This window comes from Entelurus aequoreus, linkage group LG01 (assembly GCF_033978785.1).
Source record: "Entelurus aequoreus isolate RoL-2023_Sb linkage group LG01, RoL_Eaeq_v1.1, whole genome shotgun sequence".
NCBI lineage: Eukaryota > Metazoa > Chordata > Actinopteri > Syngnathiformes > Syngnathidae > Entelurus > Entelurus aequoreus.
In genome coordinates this window covers 80573058-80600483 of record NC_084731.1, presented here as the reverse complement: position 1 = coordinate 80600483, position 27426 = coordinate 80573058, and the positions used below count along the sequence as shown (strand labels likewise).

Sequence of the window (27426 nt, the reverse complement as noted above, 5' to 3'; positions counted from 1 at the left end):
ACAAAGTATGAGGAGAAAAGAACATCTAGGATACTTGAAAAAAGGAAGAGGAGACTGGAAAGAAGAGTCATGCCAAAATGTATATTACCACCTGGTCTGATCTGACCCATATGCGGCAGAAACTTCAAAGCTCGTATTGGCTTGTACAGTCACTAAAAAACACATCATTCTTAGAGACGATGGACCCCTATCTTCTAACAAGAAGAGGAGCCAGCAAGCAAGCATGATTTCCAGCCAGGACAGATTTATAAATTTTTTTTTTAAAACATTTAAACATTTAAATCGACTATAATACATATATATATATATATATATATATATATATATATATATATATATATATATATATATATATATATATATATATATATATATATATATATATATATATACTACCGTTCAAAAGTTTGGGGTCACATTGAAGATAACGTTAAACTAGTCTTAACTTTAAAGAAATACACTCCATACATTGCTAATGTGGTAAATGACTATTCTAGCTGCAAATGTCTGGTTTTTGGTGCAATATCTACATAGGTGTATAGAGGCCCATTTCCAGCAACTATCACTCCAGTGTTCTAATGGTACAATGTGTTTGCTCATTGGCTCAGAAGGCTAATTGATGATTAGAAAACCCTTGTGCAATCATGTTCACACATCTGAAAACAGTTTAGCTCGTTACAGAAGCTACAAAACTGACCTTCCTTTGAGCAGATTGAGTTTCTGGAGCATCACATTTGTGGGGTCAATTAAACGCTCAAAATGGCCAGAAAAAGAGAACTTTCATCTGAAACTTGACAGTCCATTCTTGTTCTTAGAAATGAAGGCTCAAACACAAAATTGTTTGGGTGACCCCAAACTTTTGAACGGTAGTGTATATATATATATTAGGGGTGTGGGAAAAAATCGATTCGATTTCGAATCGCGATTCTCACGTTGTGCGATTTAGAATCCATTCTCACTTTTAAAAAATCTATTTATTTTTTTTAAATGTATTTTTTTTTTCTTTTCTTTTTCTTTCTTTTTTTTTTTTTTAATCAATCAATCCAACAACACAATACACAGCAATACCATAACAATGCAATACAATTCCAAAACCAAACCCGACCCAGCAACACTCAGAACTGCAATAAACAGAGCAATTGAGAGGAGACACAAACACGACACAGAACAAACCAAAAGTAGTGAAACAAAAATGAATATTATCAACAACAGTATCAATATTAGTTACAATTTCAACATAGCAGTGATTAAAAATCCCTCATTGACATTATCATTAGACATTTATAAAAAAAAAAAAGAAAAATAGTGTCACAGTGGCTTACACTTGCATCGCATCTCATAAGCTTGACAACACACTGTGTCCAATATTTTGAATCGAATCGTGACCCCAAGAATCGATATTGAATCGAATCGTGGGACACCCAAAAATTTGCTGCCCTAATATATATATATATATATATATATGTGAATATATAAATAGATAAACATATATGTGTGTGTGTATATATATATGTGTGTGTGTATATATATATATATATATATATATATATATATATATATATATATATATATATATATATATATATATATATATATATATATATATATATGTATGTGTAGTTATGTATATATATTTATATATGTGTGTGTATATGTATGTATATATTTGTATATATATATACATATATATGTTCAATAAATGTGTGTGTGTGTATATATATATATATATATATATATATATATATATATATATATATATATATATATATATATATATATATATATATATATATAAAAACTTGCAATGTTTTGAGGCTTATTTTGAACATCGAATTAACTTGTGATTTTGTGAGTTTGTTATCAATGTTCTTAGTGTTCCTTGTAACCATAACCTCAAAAAGGATTTCAACAAAAAATTAAAAAAAAAAAAAAATACTGTATTGATGTTTTACACGTTTTAGACCACACACAGGCTTAAAAGTAGACACTACATGACAGTAAAATCACATATTCAGAGCTCATTGTCAAATTACTGTACTGTTTTAATTAATTATAATGACTAACATTAATAATTAATTGTAAAGAGAAACACCAGCAAACACTTTCTTATTGTCCGCTGTCTGCTCTGTCTTCCACAAGTTTTACGCTTGAAAAGTGTTTGTCCATCTTAAACATTAATTCATTTACCGCCGCAATTTAAGAGCTTTTGAGAGCAATCTATAACGCTATTTAAAAAAAAAAAAATGTTTTAGTAAATAAGAGTCGAGAGATTATCATCACACTTCAACATATCTATCGTTTAATTGCTGTCCCTTTTTTAGGTCAGCATTGCAAATGTAAATATGTTCTTAATTGCCTTGACTGGGAAAAATTGTAGTTCAATAAACGTATGAATTAAATACATTACCCAGAAGGCTTAGCGCTGCAGACAGGAACAGGAAGTAGGTCTGACCTACGCGCATACTTGCCAACCTTGAGACCTTCGAATTCGGGAGATTGGGGTGAGGGGGGGTTTGAGGTGGGCGGGGTTTGGTGGTAGCGGGGGTGTATATTGTAGCCCGGAAGAGTTAGGGATGCAAGGGATTCGGGGTAATTGTTCTGTTGTGTTTATGTTGTGTTACGGTGCGGATGTTCTCTCGAAATGTGTTTGTCATTCTTGTTTGGTGTGAGTTCCCAGTGTGGCGCATATTTGTAACAGTGTTAAAGTTGTTTATACGGCAACCCTCAGTGTAACCTGTATGATTGTTGATCAAGTATGTCTTGCAGTCACTTTCGTGTGTATGCAGAAGCCGCATACAACATGTGACTGGGTTGTAGAGGACGCTAAAGACAGTGCCATCACGGGACGCCCTTAATATTGTTGTCCGGGTGAAAATCGGGAGAAATTTGGGAGAATGGTTGCCCCAGGAGATTTTCGGAAGGGGCACTGAAATTCAGGAGTCTCCCGGAAAAATCGGGAGGGTTGGCAAGTATGCCTAAGCGGGAGGACAATTGTTTGGTTTGAGAGTTGGTATATTGTTTCACGTCGCTGCTTCCACAATAATTGCACACAAAAAAATAGGACACATATGCATACAAAATAACAAAAATACTTTTGAATTTTGCAAGGCAAAAAAAAATACCCCTGCAACCTGGATGTGTAATATACTGAACGCACATTGCACTCCTCTGTGGTAGATTTTTAAATTCATTGTTGACATTTTTTCTGCCACATTCGGTAGGGCTGCAAGATTAATCGATTATATCAATTAACTGGATTAGGTTTACATTTGTTTGCTTTGATTGATCCTTTAATGCAGGGGTCCCCAAACTTTTTCCTGTGAGGGCCACATAACTTTTCCATTCTCTGATGGGGGGCCGGAGTCAGTTTGTAACATAAAAAGTGTGACGATCACAGGGGTGCCTACACGTAAACATTTATTGTTTTCCAAAAGCCACACATAACCAAATAATAATAATAACCCTTTCTGGGTTCTTCACAGAAAAAATAAAGTCAGGAAATATATCATAACACTATTTATGAAATAAATAATAACCAAATAACCCTCTCTGGGTTCTTCATAGAAAAAAAGGTCCATTGAACATCAACTTTTTGTTGTGCCATGCACAATCTTAACAGGTAAAAGTTCAGCTTATTTGTCAGAGCAGAATCTCTTAATTAAATTACTCATATGAGCAGTCTCTCAAAGTTCTCGTGTACCTTCCTTATCATCCTTTTTTAGGTTCCAGTAGGCTTGTAGACACCGCTATTTGCAGCTCTCTCATCAACTTCCCTGTAAAAACCTCAAAGCAAGCAGGCTGATAAACCGAACTAAGTGATACAGCACCTACACAGCACAATACATTTTACTACCAGTATGGCTGTTGAGATGGATTTTATCCCAGTAGATTTTATTATGATTAAATTTGATTATACTCAGAATGACTCATTCAAGTCACAAAAGTGAGCTTACCTATGTATGTTCATCAGTGTGAACTGTGAGAAGTTGAATGTCAGGTTGCATTCTAGTCACAGCCAGTCTCAAACACTGATGCAGATGTTCATCTGTCAATCTTGATCTCATCTGAGTTTTCAGGAGTTTCATATGTGAAAAGGTTTGCTCGCAGATATACGTGCTGCCAAAAAATGTGGACATCTTCATTGCATGTTTTTTTATGTTAGGGTACGTGTCGTTTGGGAGGGCGGCATAGAAGTCAACGAGACTGTTGGGCTTGAATGCGTCTTTCAGAACATCACAGTTCTGTAACTCGGCCAACTCAAACTGATAAGAAGGCTGGGCTTCATCGATGTCGGCAGCAAAGGGGTTCTGGAAAAGACGGATTTATTTTGCATTAACATGTAGTTGCCGGAATCGCACACCAAACTCCACCTTAAGCATTTTCAGTGCTTCCACACACTTTTCAGCTGGGAACGGGACCGCTGGGTTCTCTGCACAGAGTTTGTGGGTAGCAGGGAGATGTATGAAGTTCTGCTTTTTCACTTGTTCCAAAAGCAGCACTAGTTTCACCTCAAATGCTTTTATGTGAGAATACATGTCGCAAATGAGTTTCCCCTGGCCTTGTAGCTGCAAGTTAAGACTGTTCAGCATTTCTGTCACGTCTGTTAAAAATGCGAGGTGCCATTTCCATTCTGGGTCGATCAGCTCTGGGACCGTTTGGTCTTTTGAATGAAGACATTTGTTAATTTCGGGTAGCAGCTCGTAAAAATGCATCAAAGCTCTGCCCCGGCTCAACCATCGTACCTCTGTGTAGTACAGCACATCGCTGTGCGAAGACTCTAGTTCAGACAGGAATTGTTGGAACTGCCTGTGTTTAAGTCCCTTTGCTCTGATGAAGTTTATGCATGACACCACAACCTTCATGACAGAATCCCACTTCAGCACTTTGCAGCACAGCGCCTGCTGGTGAATTAGGCAGTGGACTTGTAGCGGGGCGGTGAGACCCCGTTCTTCCATCTCCCGGTTTATGCGTCCTATTAGACCCTGAGATGCGCCCACCATATTAGGAGCCCCGTCAGTCGTGATGCTGGCAAGTTTTGACCAGTCCAGGTCTAACTCTTCCATGGTTTGGCATACTTTGCCGAAAATATCCTCCCCTGTCGTAGTCCCTTTGAGACTTTGAAGGGCTGCTAGCTCCTCGCACATCTCAAAGTTTGCGCTAACTCCACGAATACAAATGAGCAGCTGCGCTGTGTCCTGCATGTCTGTGCTCTCATCCAATGCTTATGAAAAAAAGTCAAATACTTTCGTCTTATGCTGCAGCTGAGCATATACATTGCCCCCGATTTCTTCAACGCGTCTGGTGATTGTACTCGACGACAGACTCACGGCATTTAAGACATCTTTCTTCTCGGGACACACCTCCTCCACATTCAAACATTTCTTGACAAACTCTCCATCATTGAAAGGTTTACCGCTGCTTGCTATGAGTTGAGTACCTAAAGCTGGCCCGAACGGATGACTGGTTCAGTTGAGATTGGCGTACAAATGTACTTGTACTTGTACTTTATTATTATTATTATTATTAGCCTTTATTTAACCAGGTAAAATCCCATTGAGATCAAAGATCTCTTTTCCAAGGGAGACCTGGCCAAGAGGGCAGCAGCAAGGTTACATTAAAAACAGTAAACAAATACATAAAACATCACATTTACGACATTAAAACTTGCTCACATAACACATGTGCATACAGACAAGGTAGACTGCAGTCCTTTCACAGAAGCTTTAAACTCATTCAACGTAACAAGGGTTTCAAGTTTAATATTCGATTGTAGGTTATTCCAAGCCTTCGCTGCTGAAAACCTAAATGCTTTCTTGCCCAGTTCAGTTCTTACTTTGGGGACTACAAATTGCAGAACATTCATTGTTTTAAGAGTTTGTCTGCTCGCATTTGCACTTGTGTGCAGTGAGATACAGTCTGGTGGGCCGTGGGAGATTATCTAATTTCACCTATTTGGGTTAAAAATATTTTTAGCAAACCAGTAATTATAGTCTGCAAATGATGTGTTGTTGTTGAGTGTCGGTGCTGTCTAGAGCTCATCAGAGTAACCATGTAACACTCTTCCATATCAGTAGGTGGCAGCCGGTAGCTAATTGATTTGTAGATGTCGGAAACAGCGGTAAGCAGGGTGCAGGTAAAAAGGTGTCTAATGCTTAAACCAAAAATAAACAAAAGGTGAGTGCCCCTGAGAAAAGGCTTTGAAGCTTATGGAAGGCTATGCAGAATGAAACTAAAACTGAACTGGCTACAAAGTAAACAAAAACAGAATGCTGGACGACAGCAAAGACTGACTGTGGAGCAAAGACGGCGTCCACAATGTACATCCGAACATGACATGACAATCAACAATGTCCCCACAAAGAAGGATAAAAATAACTGAAATATTTTTGATTGCTAAAACAAAGTAGATGCGGGAAATATCAATCAAAGGAAGACACGAAACTGCTACAGGAAAATACCAAAATAAGAGAAAAAGCCACCAAAATAGGAGCGCAAGACAAGAACTAACACACTACACACAGGAAAACAGCAAAAAACTCAAAATAAGTCACGACGTGATGTGACAGGTCGTGACAGTACACCTACTTTGAGACAAGAGCTATAGTGATGCATGGTTGGTTATGGTTTAAAGTCATATCCAACAATTGCAACAATGACTTTTTACTGTCCATTGAGTTTCGTTTTTTAATGATTTCTGCTGGTGGTGTGCCTCCGGATTTTTTCAACGCAAAAAATGTGCATTGGCTCAAAAAAGGTTGAAAAACACTGTGTTAGGTGAAAAAAATCAATGTTATTGTTGTTTATTTTAACTACTTAAATTAAAATACGCATTGAGGCTATAAAGCATGTTTCATCCGATTAAACTAATCAATAGATTACTTGATTACTAAATCAATAGCTGCAGGCCGAGCACAAGGGGTGGGAAAAGATATTCATTGGGCAATATATTGCGATGCTTTTTCTAACGAAACTCGATAAGAAGCATCCTGATTGGCAACCGGGGACAGGTGAGAGAGCTACCACCCTGACTAGAGGAGTGCTGGTGAATAGAGGCAAACCGTTACCAAAATGTATTTTGATACTTTTCAATGCTTTTCCAAATAAAGGAGACCACAAAAACATTTTATTATTGGCTTTATTTTAACAGTAAAGCTTATGATACATAAAACATGTTTCCTTTTGCAATCAAATCTTAATATTTGCATTAAAGAAAATAGTGAACATACTAGACAACTTGTCTTTTTGTAGTAAGTAAACAAACAAAGGCTCCTAATTAGTCTACTGACATACGCAGTAACATATTGTGTCATTTCCCATTCTATTATTTTGTCAAAATTATGGGGGACAAGTGGTAAAAAAGTGATTATTAATCCACTTGTTCATTTATTGGTAATATCTGCTTACTTTCTGTTTTAACATGTTCTATAACACTTCTGTTAAAATGTAATAAGCACTTATTCTTCTGTTGTTTGACACTTTACATTAGTTTTGGGTGAAACTACAAATATTGGTATCAGTCCAATACCAAGTATTCACAGGGTCATACATTGGTTATAATTAAGGTTCTCCTGTGTCCAGCGACGTATTTTATGGGTTTAAAAAACAATAAAAAAAAGACAAAATATTTTGAAATAATAAAAAAATATATTGACGTAATTATTGTAGTATCAACTTTGTACGGCTCCTGTACTTGGTATGCACCCAGAACAGCCCATATCACCCCTGTTTTATCCAGTCTTCATTGGCTTCCAGTTAAATTCCGCATTGAGTTTATAATTTTAGTCCTGACATTCCGTGCATTGCATGGTGGGGCCCCTCAGTACATCACTGACTTGCTATGCCCCTACTCTTCAGGGCGCAGCCTCCAGTCTTCAGGCCAGGGTCTTCTAAAGATCCCGAAAACTCGTCTTGTGGAGACCTGGCATTCCAGGCTATAGCTCCCAGACTCTGGAACAATTTGCACCAGTTCCTTCGTGATCTTGACTGTGTTGAAACTTTTAAGAAACATTTGGAAACTTCTCTTTTCAGTAAAGCTTTTGGTTAATGCACCTTTTAACTATCATTTTTAATCCACTTTGAATTGTTGTTTTACTTTATCTATGTTTTGTACAGCGCTTCGTGATTTTATCTGTGAAAAGTCCTTTATAAATAAAATGTACTTACTTACTTGGTATCGTTACAGTCGATGTCTGTGCAGACTTACCCATGGCATTTGTTTACATTCAGGAGTGCTAGCTTGCTGTTAGCGGTTAGCTATTGTATTACAGTGTGTGGCGAATCATGTTTAGCTCTTCCTCGTCCTGAAAGGGATGATACTTGTAAGAAACTTACTTTATTTGTCACCATGGAGGCGAGAATTAGTGATTTAGAAGTAGCTAAAACACTACCGACCGCGGCTGGACGGTAGCCGCTAGCTCGCTAACGGCTAACAAGAGCAAGAGCGAAGCACCTCTTGCAAAGCGGCACTTCAGTGTTATGGCTTCAACTTTATCGATAGTTTTTAAGCCAAAATGCGTCCGTTCTCCCTTTTCTATTTCCGCGCTGTTTCTGTGTGCGTCACCTAACATGTGCCTGTGCTCGTTTTACCAGAAATGTTACATCGTGCCGACGACATGCCGTCGTATCCGGAAAAAATTAATAAATACCGACCGGTAATTTTCAGAAGCAGTATAGTACCGTTTTTAATTCATTAGTACCGGTATACCGTACAACCCTACAAGAAACAAATGATACCTGTCTTGTGAGATCATGACTAATATTTTGCAATATTGTATTTTATCTTAAGTATCTTAAGTATGGTGATATGTATTATATCGTGAAATCTTTGCCAATACTCAGCTCTATATTGCATTATTCGTGTGTGTAGGATTGCCAACTGTCCCTTGAAAAACGGGCCCATATTTAGAGACAAAAGTACGCGTTTCGTATTGAGCTATCAAGGAACACACTTTTTTCCGTATTATTATTACAGTGAGAGTAAAAAGATAGTTCGTAGAATATCATTATATTCCATAGAATACAGCTTTGACAGTTTGCGACAGGCTAAGGCTAAACCAGTGTTTCTTACCCACTGTTGGGCAACCGAAAAATATCAGTTTCGCAGCTGTAATCCGTATGTGATGCAGCGGTACTCACTTGTAATACACTTTACTACCACATGTGGCAGTAATGACAATCCTAAACAAACAGAAGAAGTCTGGAGTTTAGTCATAGAGAAGTTTCTTAATCACAAAAAGTATGACTAAAGTGGTGAAGCTGTATTTTATTTTGCACTTTAATTTTATTTACAGATTAATTAAGTTAAGTTAAAGTTAAAGTTAAGTTAAAGTACCAATGATTGTCACACACACTCTAGGTGTGGTGAAATTTGTCCAATGCATTTGACCCATCCCCTTGTTCACCCCCTGGGAGGTGAGGGGAGCAGTGGGCAGCAGCGGTGCTGCGCCCGGGAATCATTTTTGGTGATTTAACCCCCAATTCCAACCCTTGATGCTGAGTGCCAAGCAGGGAGGTAATGGGTCCCATTTTTATAGTCTTTGGTTTGAACTCACAACCTACCGATCTCAGGGCGGACACTCTAACCACTAGGCCACTGAGTAGGTTAAGGAACATTTTCACTATTAATTTTGTTTATTTTTATTACCACAACAGAATTGCATGTATATCTATTTTTCGTCAGTTATTAGTAAGTCCCTTTTTTTGTCCCTTAACTATAACTTGTATTTTAATCTGCATTTTACACTTATAAGTGAACTATGTCGAACTTAGGAGTCAAACTCTAGGTCCGGGGGCCACATCATTTTATATGCCCCGCGGAAGCCAAGAAATACAGTGCATCAATAATATACTTCATCTTTCTTCATAAATGTATTAGTTCTTTTTATTTTCACAAGGGAAAACATGTACTGCATGAAATGGCATATTTTTCAAACTTTAATATTATCTGCAGATTCTACAAATATTATACTCTGTATTACAGTTTTTCGTAAAAATAAATACAAAAATACCTGCTTGTCATCTTGACACATGTATTCATGGCATTTTTTGTGGTCCCCTTTATTTAGAAAAGTATCGATATAATTGGTTTCGGGACAACACTACAAGAAACTAATAACTGTTTTGTGAGATCATGACAAATATATCGCAACATTGTGCCATATCGTGACTGAAGTATTTTGCACCTGTGGTGTTTGTCTGCGTGTGTGTCAGCACTAAAGAATGACGTCACAATCCAATCCTGAGTGAAAATTAAGCAGCACTAGGTTGCTTTTTTTTTAATCGTTTGTTCCAGGGCTTGTCATTACCAGCAGAGCTTAGCCGAAAGTGCCTTTGATTTTATTTCTGTGAGTATTGGTGGTACAATAAATAGACTGAGAGGAGAAGTATTGCGGAAACAGATTATTCTAGATTGTATCTAATGTCATGACTAGTTCATTTATCTTCTTTTGAATTATTTTTTGCTTAAATTCATTCTTGTTTCTGTTTATTGTTTTTATTATTTATTTATTTATCATATTGATATTATCTTGATTTTGTATGTACTTTATGTCATATTTTATTCATTATGGTACTTTTTTGTCACTTAGAATATTGTTTGTCTTTGGTACACTAATGTGTATATTGTAGGCCATTGGTTCTTTGTTTTGTTTTTTCCAAAAATATATATCTCTTTTTATATTGCTGATTTTTATCTTTGGTATGAACATTATTATGTAAACTCCAAGTTATTGTTTTTTTGGTGTTGCTTTTTTTGTATTACAAAATGTTGTTATAGATCATGTTGTACTGCTTTGTAATCTTTTGTTTTGTGATTGTGTGATGTTTTTTGCCTGGACCCCAGGAAGAACAGTCTCTTTATTAAGGGGATCCTTAATAAACTAAACTAAACTCGTTTTCAAGTTAACGAATAATCATGTAATTAATCGTGATTACAATATCAAAGGAATCGTGATTATTATTTTTAATAATCGTCCAGCCCTACACACAAGATTGAGATACAGACACACAAATTAGATTACAATAGGTGTCTGCAAACAGTTTTGCTCCAATAGAAACTTCCGTACTTCTCTGAATTAATGTTTCATATACAGCATGCATGCAGGTCCTAAAAAATCTTGCTGCTGTTATTCAAAGGGCGAGGTCACACAAGTACTAAGCATAGGCGACAATGCCGAGCACCCATGTGAGATTGATGGCTATTTTCAATCTTTAAAATAATTTTTGAAAAAATCAATCATGTTGTTGTTAATTTTGTGCCAAGATTGGTCCATTTTACATAATAAAATAGTCACATATCATATAGTCTATAATTAACAAAGCCTAGCTTCCGCACAACCATCTTGACTTAGAACACAATGCACGCGAGGGAATGGCGAGCATACTTACTCAACAGCCATACATGTCACAGTAAGGGTGGCCCTATGAACAATGCCAACACTGTCATAAATATGTGCCATATAGTGAAACCACACTAAACAACAATGACGAACACATTTTGGAAGAATATTTGCACCGCAACACAACGTAAACACAACAGAACAAATTCCCAGAATTCCCTGCAGCACCAACTCTTCCGGGATGCTACAATATAAACAAACGCCATTGGTGGATCTACACCTAACATCCATTGTAATGATACCACGTACAATAGCGTATGTAGTCGATACTACTATGATTACATCGATATTTTTTAACATCACAACATTTTCTTTCATTTAAAAAAAATTTATATTATGTTTATAAACTCAGGAAATATGTCCCTGAACACATGAGGACTTTGAATATGACCAACGTATGATCCTGTAACGACTTGGTATCGGATTGATACTTAAATTTGTGGTATCATCCAAAACTAATGTAAAATATCAAACAACAGTGATTATTACATTTTAACAGTGTAGATAGAACATGTTGAAACAGAAAATAAGCAAATATTAACACTAAATGTAGATTAATAATTAATTGGTAACACTTTAGTAAGGGGAACATATTCACCATTAATTAGTTGCTTATTAACATGCAAATTAGTAACATATTGGCTTTTAATTAGTCATTATTAAGTACTTATTAATGCCTTATTCTGCATGGCCTTATTATACAACCAGTAAGCCATTAACCAAGAGTCTTCCCTCAACAACCTCAGAATAATTGCTTATTAGTAACCCTAACTCTAACCCTAACCCTTATATGTTCCCCTAGTGTCCATCCATCCATCCATCCATTTTCTACCGCTTGTCCCTTTTTGGGGTCGCTAGAGCCTATCTCAGCTGCATCGGGCGGAAGGCGGGGTACACCCTGGACAAGTCGTCACCTCATCGCAGGGCCCCTAGTGTCCAAATAACTCTAAATTAAGTCGGTAACACTTTAGTATGGGGAACATATTCACCATTAATGAGTTGCTTATTATTAGAATATGGTCCCCATTCAAAAGTGTTACCAATTCATTTTCTACCACTTGTCCTTAATAATTTTGACAAAATAATAGAATGATAAATGACACAATATATTACTGCATATGTCAGCAGACTAATTAGGAGCCTTTGTTTGTTTACTTACTACTAAAAGACAAGTTGTCTTATATGTTCACTATTTCATTTATGGACAAACTTGCAATAAGAAACATATGTTTAATGTACCCTTAGATTTTTTTGTTAAAATAAAGCCAATAATGCTGTTTTTTGTGGTCCCCTCTATTTAGAAAAGTACCGACATACTTATGGTAGCGGTACCAAAATATTGGCATCGGGACAACACTAATACACACACACCGAGCACCCTCTGGCAGAAATGTAGATCGGCGCCTATGGTACTAAGCACGTGGTAGTATAGCCGACAGCCATGTTTTCTTGTATATCTTTCTATGATGCATCATTTTCTCTCACTCCTCTCCTTCAGCTGTGCGAGACTGCCACAGTAATGCAATTGGCTAATACTGCAGCCGTGTGGAACACAACTCTCTGCAGGCACCAGAGGTGGTCTCTTATCCAGTGATGTTTCTTCACTTGACTTGTGTAATTGGGAGGACTCCCGCTGCCTTGCGAGCGCGGGAAGCGTCGGATCATAGAAAAAAAACGCGCCCGGAGAGAATTCCGCCGCATCTTTTGGTCACGGAGTCGTCATTATGATCAGAGTTTAAAAAAAAAAAAAAAAAAGCTCACGGGGAAAAAATAGATTCCTTTGAATAACGTTAAGGTAGAGCTTTCTGCACCACTTAATAGATAAAGTTCACTGAACTTGCATCATTATACCGCTGGATTTCTGTTCGTTTTCTTCGGAGAACCCAGAGGACTCTTTGCATGGTCCATAAGCAAGAACAAATATTTATCATGCATGTTTGATTTATTACACTGTTCCCTGACATTGCACTGAGAAATATCTAATAGCAACTCGGAAGCTCTAACACGACCAAATAACGAGGCAAAAGATGCTTAGTTTAGTGGTTCTCAAGCTTTTTTCACCACCTCAGAAAACACTCGGCTCTCCAAGTACCACCATAATGACTGACATTTAAAATACGGTAGCGTAGTAGGCCTATATATTCATTAAAAACAGGGCTGAGGTTTTATTTAACAAGTATATATGCATTTTTAGCCAGTGTGACATCACACACAGTTTGATCAGTAACACTGGGTTAGAATATTTAATTGATTCTTTGGTGTACCACTAGATGGAGCCCGCGTACCACTAGTAGTAGCACAGTTTGAAAACACTTAGTTAATACACTATATTGCCAAAAGTATTTGGCCACCTGCCTTGACTTGACTTGAAGTGCCATCCCATTCCTAACCCATAGGGTTCAATATGATGTCGGTCCACCTTTTGCAGCTATTACAGCTTCAACTCTTCTGGGAAGGCAGAGTGTGTTTATAGGAATTTTCCACCATTCTTCCAAAAGCGCATTGGTGAGGTCACACACTGATGTTGGTCGAGAAGGCCTGGCTCTCAGTCTCCGTTCTAATTCATCCCAAAGGTGTTCTATTGGGTTCAGGTCAGGACTCTGTGCAGGCCAGTCAAGTTCATCCACACCAGAGTCTGTCATCCATGTCTTTATGGACCTTGCTTTGTGCACTGGTGCACAGTCATGTTGGAAGAGAAAGTGGCCAGCTCCAAACTGTTCCCACAAGGTTGGGAGCATGGAATTGTCCAAAATATTTTGGTATCCTGGAGCATTCAAAGTTCCTTTCACTGGAACTAAGGGGCCAAGCCCAACTCCTGAAAAACAACCCCACACCATAATTTGTCTGCTGACCCCTCTCTGTCAGGTTACGTGGCTGAGTTGCTGTTGTTCCCAAACTCTTCCATTTTCTTATAATAAAGCCGACAGTTGACTTTAGAATATTTAGAAGCGAGGAAATCCTATGACAGTTCCACGCTGGAAATCACTGAGCTCCTGAGAGCGGCCCATTCTTTCACAAATGTTTGTAGAAACAGTCTCCATGCCTAAGTGCTCGATTTTATACACCTGTGGCCGGGCCAAGGGATTTGGACACCTGATTCTGATCATTTGGATGGGTGGCCAAATACTTTTGGCAACATAGTGTATGTGAAGGCGTAACCAAGGAAATAACCATTACGTGGCAGAGTTCTATAATACGTAATGTAATGTGGCAGGAGTGTCTAAACTTTTAAACACATTTAAAACATTATATATGTTGTAAATATACAAATATATAAATGTATAAAAAATGCTAAAAACAGATGTTGTGCATATTGAACAATAAAACGTTGTTTTACAGGTTGCAAAACATCTGGGGCCGTACTTATCAAGCTTCTTAGAGTGCCATTTTCACTTAAGTCCTGAGAATTTGCGAAATTTAGTCCTACTCTCAAACTTAAGAATAAAAGCTTTTTATCAACGTTCTTAAGTCTAAGAATCACTCCTACTCTCCACGATATTTAAGAGACCTTCAGAGGTGTCTTAAGTGGTTAGGAGTTGCCAGCAGGGGATGGCACTGAGGCGAGAGAGACGTGCGCGAACGTTCAGGGAACGGAACAATGTTGTTGTTTTTTTTGATGACGAGCAGCTGATCAAACGGTATCGTTTAGACAGAGCGGATATTATTTTTGTCACAGATTTAATACTTTTCGATTCCTTGTTGATTTCTGCATGTGTCTGCAGCGGGCTAGTATATATAGAGCCACCCACACCAGTTTCAAATTAGTTGCCTAATTAATGAATTGGAAAGAAAATGTTATGACAGTAGCGTATGTGTGTGGCCGTGAGGTGAGTGACGTCAGTGAGTGTGTGGGCGATAGAAGAGAGGGAGCGGTAGCGTGAGTGCCGGCGGGGACTAGTTTGTTTTGTATTATTTTGTAGATTATTGTCAAAATATACACTCCCATTGTCCACTTAAATATTTCCAAGATATTTCTTTATTCTTAGACAACGGATTCCCTTCCGTGATTGGTCATTTCTATGGACACAGAAATGACGTCACCTAAAATTGCGTTTACGGCACATAGTAATGTCGTAATTCAGCTCTGAGTGTGACACTTAAGATTCAGTCCTACACTTCGCTGAAAGTGTGAGTAAGACGCTTGATAACTAACTTTTAAGTGCAGCTTTCAGCGAAGAATTTATTTACTCTTAAGTCAACTCTTAGCAGACTTCTTAGGAGTAATTCTAAGAAGCTTGATAAGTACGGCCCCTGATTATCAGTTATTAGTATGACAATTTCAAGTTTTTCTCATCCCATGCCGTAAATGACTTTTTCCTACCCTTTGAACCCTGCAGCCTATAAGACGCTAGTTTATGGATTTTTGTTCGCTGACGGCATTAATAAAAATAATTTGATAAAAAACAAGAGTGTTTTATTGTCCGTGCTACGATGCCATCTTTTGGACAAATTCGCTCACTGCAGGTACTGCAGTGTCTTTTCATTTTACGGTAGTGCTTTTTTTAATTCAACCGAAGTGCTGTTCTTCTAGCCGTCCATAGCAATTCTACTCGTATGGATTCTTTATTAATCTCTCCAACTTTGCTCTTTTTTCTCTTACATTTTTACTGTTTATTTTTTATTTTTTATTTAAAAAATCTGCGGCGGGCTAACAAAACTTTAGCAATGGGTCGCAAATGGCCCTTGGGCCGCACTTTGGACACCCCTAATGTAGTGATTTTATCGATGTTATTTATTAAAATATAAAGCATGTTGACCTTTCCCCCTCATTGTTCCACTCGTTTTTACAGATTGACGATATCAGCCGAGTGCCCCATGCAACTGGAGGATTTCCCCATGGATTCCCACGCCTGTCCCCTCAAGTTTGGCAGCTGTGAGTAAAGACGCCATGTTTGATTCCAGTTACCAACACAAAGCAGCACCAAATGTACTGAAGTACAGTCGCACCTACAACTTACGAGCCTAACTGGTTCTCTGACGGAGCTCTTAACTCAAAACACTTGCATCTCAAATCAACGTCGCCTGATTGAAATGAGTTAAAATCCATTTTATCGGTGCCTGGCCTCAAAACAGCACATTTTTAACATGTAACGTGCCCTTTTTAAAAAAAAATTAAAACTAACATTTAGTTTAGATATATTCCATGTAAACAGCATTATAGAATATACTACAGAAAACTAAAGTCGCTTTATGAAGCAATGTAATGATAATGTACAGCTGTTAACTTGGCGAGATAAATTCTTAGTCAAACACACCATCAGCAGCTTTTTCATATTTTCATGGATAAATGTCTGCTGTTTAGATAATTGTGGAGGTCGCTTCCTAGCAGTTTCACTGAAGACACGGCACAACAGCCAAGCGTGCAGGTTCAACAAGGTTTTAATGATAATGCTTTCTTCCAACAACAGATTTCTCTCCCAGAACGTGACTTTTCAGTCACGTCCGTATCCTCTCTCCCCCTCTGCTCCCGGCCGCTTGCTGTTAAAGACAACAGATGATTAGATTAACACGTACCACCCATGAAATCACCTGCCAGCTGTGTCTCGCCGTCAGCACATGCCCCGCCCCTGCCCGATGGTGCTCGTCCTCAGCACCATGGACAGCGGCGGTGACTTTTGCTCCTACAGGCAGCGCTGACTACACCTCCCTCCACAATAATACTTTGAAAAATTATTGGCTGGCGTCAGCCTCATCCTGCTCCAACTGCTTCGCCAAGTTAGCTAGCTACAAGCTCGGTCATGTTTTTGATGATTTGTTTCTTTAATTCAATGAATATAATCGCTCACTTTCAAAGTTGTGTTGATCTCTAGCTATAAGCTAATGCTAGCGAGTAAGCGATATTTTGTGCGAATCTTACGCGATTCACTACAGCATATGTTATGCTAACTAATGGTGGGGATGTTTGTAATTACTGTATATTTTTTGTTCTCAATTTAAAGCAACACAATTAGCCGAGAGACAGTTTTTATTTCAAGACATTCTTAAGTTGAGATACCACTGGAGATCGTTTGTACATGTGCAGCATGTATATCGTAACAAGTGCAATATACATCAATTGTTCCTACAAGTTAGGGATGCAAATTTTCGTACGTTTTAGAAAATTTCACATCACGGTTATTAATATCACGGTATTGGTAAACGCTCATTAACGTTTCTTGTATTCAGGTTACATAGCTAACTAACAATTAGCGTGTTAGCTGTTTCTCTAGGAAACAAGCAGTATTAATCATGGTTTTATGACGATCAAAAAATACCATACCATCAGAAATTTCATCATTATTACCAGTGATGGATGTAACAATTAACGGTAATAACGATACATTGCAGTGAAACCCCCGGCAGTTAGCATTACCGTTTTAAAGGGGTACGATTATGCAAAACCAACTTTTCTTAACAGTTTTTGTGTATTTGGGATCCCTATAAGTCACTAAAATGGTCTGTAAAAAATGATCTATGCAAGATGTTGACCAAAGAACCACCAATACAAGTTATGTAGACCACAAAGAAGTGTTTTATAAAATGTAAAGAAAAATCATATAACCCCTTGAAATTAAAATGATCAAAGGCAAGGAAAGTTTATTTATGGAGCACACTTCGTACGCAAGGCAATTCAAAGTGCTCTACAGATTTATACAATTTACAAGAAGACAAATAAAATCATGAATAAATATAAAATCCTCAAAAAAATAAAACTTCACAAGGACACTAGAAGTACAGCACAAGTACACTAGAAGTAGTGCACAAATCCTTTATAAGTACTGCACAAGTACACTAAAAGTACAGCACTAGTACACTAGAAGTAGTGCACAAGTACATCAGAAGTATAGAAGTAGTGCACAAGTACACTAGACGTAGTGCACAAGTACACTAGAAGTACTGCACAAGTACACTAGAAGTACTGCACAAGTACACTGAAAGTACTGCACAAGTTCACTAGAAGTAAAACGTACCAATGATTGTCACACACACACTAGGTGTGGTGAAATTATTCTCTGCATTTGACCCATCACCCTTGAGCACCCCCTGGGAAGTGAGGGGAGCAGTGAGCAGCAGCGGTGGCCGCACCGGGGAATCATTTTTGGTGATTCAACCCCCAATTCCAACCCTTGATGCTGAGTGCCAAGCAGGGAGGTAATGTGTCCCATTTTTATAGTCTTTGGTATGACTGACGACCTACCGATCTCAGGGCGGACACTCTAACTACAAGTACTGCACGAGTACACTAGAAGTAGTGCACAAGTACACTAGAAGTACTGCTGCACAAGTACACTATAAGTACTGCACAAGTACACTAGTAATACTGCACAAGTACACTAGACGTAGTACACTAGAAGTACATCACAAGTACACTATAAGTACTGTACAAGTACACTAGAAGTAGTGCCCAAGTACACTATAAGTATAGCACAAGTACACTATAAGTATAGCACAAGTACACTAGAAGTAGTGCACAAGTACACTATAAGTATAGCACAAGTACACTATAAGTACTGCACAAGTACACTAGAAGTAGTGCACAAGTACACTAGAAGTAGTGCACAAGTACACTAGAAGTAGTGCACAAGTTCACTAGCAGTAGGGCACAAGTACACTAGCAGTGGTGCAGAAGTACACTAGCAGTAGTGCACAAGTAGTGTCGGCAGGTCAGTGAGTCACGTGAGGATTAAGGCGTGTTCTCTAACTATATTAGGCCGCCCATCAGTCGTTCTTGCCCTGACTAAAATGGTCTCCTGTAGTGGCCAGGGCCTGTATAACACTGCAGTGACCTTTGGAGTTTAAAAAAAGAGATTTGGCCAAATGCCACACCTACCAAGCCTTGGGCTAAAGGGATGAGGCTCTTATCCCCAGATTTCAGTGGGACACAGTCCAGCCACTGTCACTGGACACAAGAAGCACATTTGACTGCAATCCAATTACAGTGGAAAGGCCGCTTGGGATTCCCAGGGCAAACTCCCACCTGATCGCCTTAGAGAATTCCCCACAGGTGAGAAGTGTGTGCATAATAGCAATAATCTTATATGATATTTTACTTCACCAACAAAACATGGAATTATTATCGTGTTTACGGACTGACCCTAACATCCCATGATTGAACCTTGTATATATATATATATATATATATATATATATATATATATATATATATATATATATATATATATATATATATATATATATATATATATATATATATATATATATATATATACATATATATATATATGTATATGTATATATATATATATATATATATATATATATGTGTATATGTATATATATTTCCATCCATCCATCCATTTTCTACCGCTTATCCCAACACAGATTTTATATATATATATATATATATATATATATATATATATATATATATATATATATATATATATATATATATATATATATATATATATATATATAAATATATAAATATATATATATATATATATATATATATATATATATATATAAATATATATATATATATATATATATATATATATATATATATATATATATATATATATATATATATATATATATATATATATATATATATATATATATATGTATATATATATATATATATATATATATATTAGGGATGTCCGATAATATCGGGCTGCCGATATTATCGGCCGATAAATGCTTTAAAATGTAATATCGGAAATTATCGGTATCTGTTTCGTTATTAACGGTATCGGTTTTTAAAAGTTCAATGTATGACGTTTTTAAATGCCGCTGTGTACACGGACGTAGGGAGAGGTACAGAGAGACACTAAACCTTTAAAGGCCTACTGAAACCCACTACTACCGACCACGCAGTCTGATAGTTTATATATCAATGATGAAATCTTAACATTATAACACATGCCAATACGGCCGGGTTAACTTATAAAGTGACATTTTAAATTTGCCGCTAAACTTCCGGTTCGAAACGCCTCTGAGGATGACGTATACGCGTGACGTAGACCGGCGAACACGGGTATGCCTTCCACATTGAAGCCAATACGAAAAAGCTCTGTTTTCATTTCATAATTCCACAGTATTCTGGACATCTGTGTTCGTGAATCTGTTTCAATCATGTTCATTGCATTATGAAGAAGGAAGCTGAGCAAGCAAAGAAGAAAGTTGTCGGTGCGAAATGGACGTATTTTTCGAACGTAGTCAGCCACAACAGTACACAGCCCGCGCTTCTTTGTTTACATTCCCGAAAGATGCAGTCAAGATGGAAGAACTCGGATAACAGAGACTCTAACCAGGAGGACTTTTGACTTCGATACACAGACGCCTGTAGAGAACTGGGACAACACAGACTCTTACCAGGATTACTTTGATTTGGATGACAAAGACGCAGACGTGCTACTGTGAGTATGCAGCTTTGGCTTCTAAACATTTGATCGCTTGACCGTATGTGCGCAACTTTTTTTTGCGTATGTACGTAACTTTTTTAAAATATATAAGCTTTATGAACCTTGGGTTAGGTGAACGGTCTTTTGGGCTGAGTGATTGTGTGTGTTGATCAGGTTTTTGAATTGTATTGGCGTGTTCTATGGAGCTAGGAGCTAGCATAGGAGCTAGGAGCTAGCATAACACGTACCGTACCGTACGTGCGCGTCACGTACGTAACTTTTTAAAAATATATAAGCTTTATGAACCTTGGGTTAGGTGAACGGTCTTTTGGGCTGAGTGATTGTGTGTGTTGATCAGGTGTTTGAATTGTATTGGCGTGTTCTATGGAGCTAGGAGCTAGCAGAGGAGCTAGGAGCTAGCGTAACAAACACGCAGGTGTTTTTATGCAGGATTAATTTGTGGGATGTTAAATATAAGCCTGGTTGTGTTGTGGCTAATAGAGTATATATATGTCTTGTGTTTATTTACTGTTGTAGTCATTCCCAGCTGAATATCAGGTCACCCCCGGCTCTCACAGCATCTTCCCTATCTGAATAGCTTCAACTCCCCACTAGTCCTTCACTTGCACTTTACTCATCCACAAATCTTTCATCCTCGCTCAAATTAATGGGGAAATTGTCGCTTTCTCGGTCCGAATCTCTCTCACTTCATGCGGCCATCATTGTAAACAATAGGGAACTTTGCGTATATGTTCAACTGACTACGTCACGCTACTTCCGGTAGGGGCAAGCCTTTTTTTTATCAGATACCAAAAGTTGCAATCTTTATCGTCGTTGTTCTATACTAAATCCTTTCAGCAAAAATATGGCAATATCGCGAAATGATCAAGTATGACACATAGAATAGATCTGCTATCCCCGTTTAAATAAAAAAAATTCATTTCAGTAGGCCTTTAAATATATATATATATATATATATATATATATATATATCGTATGTACAGTCGTGGTCAAAAGTTTACATACACTTGTAAAGAACATAATGTCATGGCTGTCTTGAGTTTCCAATAATTTCTACAACTCTTATGTGCGCTTGGCTGTTGTGTAGCTGCTAGCTCCTCGTAGTCTACATTGTTTACCTTTTGTAAAAGACTTGACTGAAATAGAAGAAAGTGTGTGTTTATTGGAGGACATTTAGATGCTAACTGGCAGTCCCGCTTTGCACAAGTAAACACGGAGCGCTTATATTGGACATTTTAAATGCAAGTCGATGTCATCAATTACTTGTTTTTTTTTGCTGATATCACACTGACATCGAGTTTTGATTACATTTGTAAAATAAATGTTACTGCAATCAACCCATCTGCTGTGCAGAATGACTCTACCAGCACATTCCGGGCAGTTTGTCCAAGCAGCATTGATCTGGTACTGAGCAGCATTGATCCGGTACTGACAGGCCTGCTGAAGCAAACAAGTCAATATGGAAGAATAATATTTAAAAGCGAAAATACTTTATGGTGAAAATACATTTTGTCTGACGTAAATTCCATCTAATCCGGCATTCTGTCCTGCAGCACCTAATTACCTGCTCGTCATCCGCCAATCAGCTGTCAATCATACATGACAGAGGTATTGCGATTCATGCTGTGTCTTAGGAAACTGGCTTTGCAATTTGCTCAATCAATTTTAATGTTTAAAAATTGCCCAGGGTTGTTATATTGAGGTTTTCGGGTTTTGCAGAAAGAGTTCTAGGAAACCTAATTTGATTCCTGGCAGAAATGTTACCGCAGTTACTTTGCTGACATTTTCAGACAGACAGGCGAGGATTAGTGAGTGAGAAGTCTGGAAACCTTTTTGGCACACGGCGCTCAGTGCTCAGCATGAATTGTGGGGAGGTTGGCACAGGTGCGCCAACATGGATGCCAAAGTCATTAGCTCTTGTTAAGAATAATGAAAATCACCAACATTCCCTAATTCCAATCGAACTCTCCTCCTCCGACTCTAATTAAGGCCTCCAGCAGGTCGCTGAGTGCCCAGAATATAATTTTTTTTTATTTTATTTTTTTTAAAGGCAAATCTGCAGGCTACAAAGTAGGGCATTTCCACATAAAGTGGCCCGGGGGTGTTTGCGCAACTGCAGAGAGCACCAGGCATGTATTTTTTGTGTTGTTGTTGCACAAATAAATGTAGGAAACAGTATTAACGCTCTTATTTCAACCAATTAGCAGTGCAGCCTGAGACGTGTTAGGCAACTGTAACACACTGACCAGTGCCCCCAGGATTTCACAGGCTTGTTTTGTCATGGTCGCAGCCTAAAATGTCTGAATTTGCAGCAGCTTTTTCAGAAAGTTGCGGCAAAGCTGCTTATGCTAGGTTCACACCAACGGCGCTTTGACGGCGCTTTAAAGCGGCATGCAAAGCGGCATGCAAAGCGGCATGCAAAGCGGCGTTATAGCGTAACAAAGCCTGATTAAAGCGTGAGGGTCCTAATGGATCGTGGGAAAGCTTGTAGTGAAGCGGGACATGCGGCAAGTTCGCCAAAATATTTTAAACGGTTTAAAAAAATTCTGCGCTCTGTCAAGAATGGAATAAAGCGCCGAGAGCGTATGAAAGCGTGAAAAAGCGTGACAAAGCTCAGCAAAACTTGACTAAAAGCGTAGGAAAGCTTAACAGATCTTGGTTCAAAGCGCGGACCCCTACAAATAGGAAGTGACTGTGATATTGACTAGTGACATTGAAACTTTTATGTAAAACCAACACAGGATTACAAATCCATTCTCTTTTGCATCATTGCCTTTTTTATACGATGATTATTGTTTCTGTACTTCTGTTAGAGTTTGCTGTTTGATGTTACAGTTTGACATTACTGTCTATAATTTTTCTGTATGAAAATGTTAATAATAAAGAGAATATGTTACGTTTTATAAAATAAATGCCTTTTATTATTTTAAACTAGCATAAGAAATGAAAGATAGATATTTATTAAGATGACAAAAATAAAAGAAATGGAGATATAAAGCATAATATAACGGAAAAAAAAAGAGAAATTGAAAAAATAAATTAATATAAAAAATGTGTGGATAATTGCCTTTTATTATTTTCAACTAGCATAAGAAATGAAATATAGATATTTATTTAGATGACAAAAATAAAAGAAATGAAGATATAAAACATAATATAACGGGAAAAAAAGAGAAATTTAAAAAAAATAAATGAATATAAAAAATGTGTGGATAATTGCCTTTTATTATTTTCAGCTAGCATAAGAAATGAAAGATATATATTTATTAAGATGACAAAAATAAAAGAAATGAAGATATAAAACATAATATAACGAAAAAAAAAGAGAAATTTAAAAAATAAATGAATATAAAAAATGTGTGGATAATTGCCTTTTATTATTTTCAACTAGCATAAGAAATGAAAGATAGATATTTATTAAGATGACAAAAAATAAAAGAAATGAAGATATAAAACATAATATAACGGAAAAAAAAGAGAAATTGAAAAAATAAATGAATATAAAAAATGTGTGGAAAACAGTATACTGAGTTTTTCAAATTTTTTTCTTATTTTTGTTGTAACAATGCACAACAGAGCTTGATAATCGTGTCAGAGCCTGATTTAAAGCGTCAGGATCGCATCAAAGCGTAATAAAGTTCAATAAAGCGTAATAAAACGTATCAAAGCATGATTTAAAGCGTATCAAAGCGGGATCAAAGCGTGAGGAACGGTAACAAAGCGGCAACTAATTCGTATCAGAGCGTATCAGAGCGTATCAAAGCATAACATTACTTCAGAGATCGGGATATTCGTGGAAAAATTGACAAAATGACGGCGCTTTGCTCGCCACTTTAAAGCGCGGCAAGCGCCGTTGGTGTGAACCAGGCATTACCGTTTCAATAACGTCGAATCGACTTGTAATTTTATGTATTTGCTCTGAATGTTTTTAGTGTTCCTTAAAATCTTAACCTCAAAAAGCACGGGATTTCAAACCAAAATTGGAAAAGAAATACCGTATTGATGTTTTACTCATTTTATACCAAGTAGACGCTAGATAGTTGGGGGGGGGGGGTGCACAAACAAATCGTTCTGATTCTAAATCGATTCATAATTGAAAAAAATGTATTTTAAGAAAAAATAACAAATAAATATACTGTGTATGTGTATGTACATATATATGTATATACATATATATATATGTTATATATATGTATATACATATATATATATATATATATATATATATATATATATACATATATACATATATATATATATATATATATATATATATATATATATATATATATATATATATATATATATATATATATATATATATATATATATATATATATATATATATATATATATATATATATATATGTTTTTTTTATGTTAGTGTTGACCCGATACCAATATTTTGGTACCGGTACCAAAATTATTACGATACTTTTCGGTACTTTTCTAAATAAAGGGGACCACAAAAAATGGCATTATTGGCTTCATTTTAACAAAAAATCTTAGGGTACATTAAACATATGTTTTTTATTGCAAGTTTGTCCTTAGATAAAATAGTGAACATACAAGACAACTTGTCTTATAGTAGTAAGTAAACAAACAAAAGCTCCTATTTTAGTCTGCTGACATATGCAGTATCATATTCAAAGTCCTCATGTGTCCAGGGACATATTTCCTGATTTTATAAACATAATATGAATTTTTTTAAACGAAAGATGTTGTGATGCCAAAAAATATCGACGTAATCATAGTAGTATCGACTAGACACGCTATTGTGCTTGGTATCATTACAGTGGATGTCAGGTGTAGATCCACCCATGGCGTTTGTTTACATTTTGATGCCGGTGAGCTACGGTGTGTAGTGAAGCATGTTTAGCTATTTCTCGTCCTGCAGGGATGATACTTGTAAGAAACTTACTTTATTTGTCGCCATGCAGACCAGGATTAGTGATTTAGAAGTAGCTAAAACACTGCCGACGGTGGATGGACGTTAGCCGCTAGCTAGCTAGCCATGTCTTAAAGCACCTCTTCCTGAGGGCGTTTCAGTGTTATAACTTCACCTTTATCTTTAGTTTTCAAGCCAAAATGCGTCCGTTCTCCCTTTTCTGTCTACACACTGTGTCTGCTTGTAAGTACTCTGTGATTGTGCACAGCCGAACATGCTCCTCTGCTCGTAAACCAGCAATGACACAACGTGACGACGACGGGGGCGCGGGGGGGGTGGCGGACCGGTACTTTTCGGTACCGAATATGATTAATTAGTATTGCGGTACTATACTTATACCGGTATACCAATCAACCCTAATATATATATATACATATACTGTATATAAGAGCTGTGACTCTTTGGGCACCACATGATTTGATTCTTGGGGGTAACGATTAGATTCAGAATCGATTCTCGATTCAAAACGATTCTCAATTCAAAATCAATACTTTTTTAATAACATTGGGTGCCAGTTCTATAATTAACTACATTCATCCATAAAAATGTTCTATATTACTTAAAAGAAAACTGGTTTTGTTTAAATAAAAAAAGTGACGCTAAGTCAATTACAAATAAGGCAAGAAGAGAAGTATAACACACTTCTCTTTTCTAAAGTAAATCTGTACAGCAGATATGATCATCTACTTCAACAATGTAATTTGTCTGAGTGGCTGGACAGGACAGATTAATTTTTTTTGTTTTATCAATTGTTGATTTTTTTAATTTTTTATTAAGAAACATTACAAATAAGAATCGCAATGAATTAAAAAAAAAAAATTTTTGACACCCCTAATATATATAGAAAGTGTTATATATATATATGTATATATATATATATATATATATATATATATATATATATATATATATATATATATATACCCCAAACGGGACAAGCGGTAGAAAATGGATGGATGGATATATATAGACGATTATATGTACACATATATGTATATATATATAATATATGTATATGTTTCTAAACCCTGCACCACATGAATTACCCATTGTAGGTTATGTAAAGTTTATCCAATCCAATCCTATCTTATCTCCATGAAACCACAATGAGCTTTTCTAACCTGTAATCTGTTTTGAAAATAAATGTCTTATAATTATTATACCAAATAATACATTGCAAGAAATGGTTTGAGTCGAGAATCAATTCTGAATCAAATCGTCACCCCAGGAATCGGAATCGGATCGAATTGTTAGGTGCCCAAATATTCACAGCCCTACTAGAGAGCTCGTTGTCAAATGATGGCACTGTTTTATTATAAGTAGTAGTAGTTAACTAGAAAAAGTAATTTCAGTATAAATAGCATGCGAATGCAGAAAGGCCAAAGCTGCACAAAATTGCTAAAAGTTAGCACGCTCTTCAGATAGTGTCAGGCAAAAAAAAATTGCAACTCTTGGGTGTATATTTGCATAACACGCTACAAAAGCTAGCATGAAATGTTAACATGCGAGTGTGGCAACTCTCAGCACTCCGACACACCAAAAGTACCGAAACACATGGCACTGAGCAGTATAACTGCAAAAATAGCTAAAGAAGCTAACATTAGCATGCTAACAGTAAGCATGTGTCAAGTACCAATGTATATGACTCTAGGGTGTATATCTGCAACTTTAGCCAAAAACTACCGATTTATTTTAAGAAATGTCCTTGAAA

General features: G+C 36.8%; 2 protein-coding genes across 4 annotated transcripts in view; one reads left to right on the top strand and one right to left on the bottom strand.

Moving 5' to 3' along the window:
• LOC133657843 (gamma-aminobutyric acid receptor subunit alpha-5-like) overlaps nt 1-27426 on the top strand; it is a 108381-nt gene that overhangs the window by 38159 nt on the left and 42796 nt on the right. For both annotated transcript variants that reach the window (XM_062059627.1, XM_062059631.1), the window contains exon 7: nt 16187-16269. In XM_062059627.1, the coding sequence (XP_061915611.1) occupies nt 16187-16269 (83 nt within the window). The remainder of the gene's footprint in view (nt 1-16186; nt 16270-27426) is intronic.
• LOC133657818 (gamma-aminobutyric acid receptor subunit beta-3-like) overlaps nt 1-27426 on the bottom strand; it is a 216563-nt gene that overhangs the window by 167938 nt on the left and 21199 nt on the right. The window lies entirely within an intron of this gene.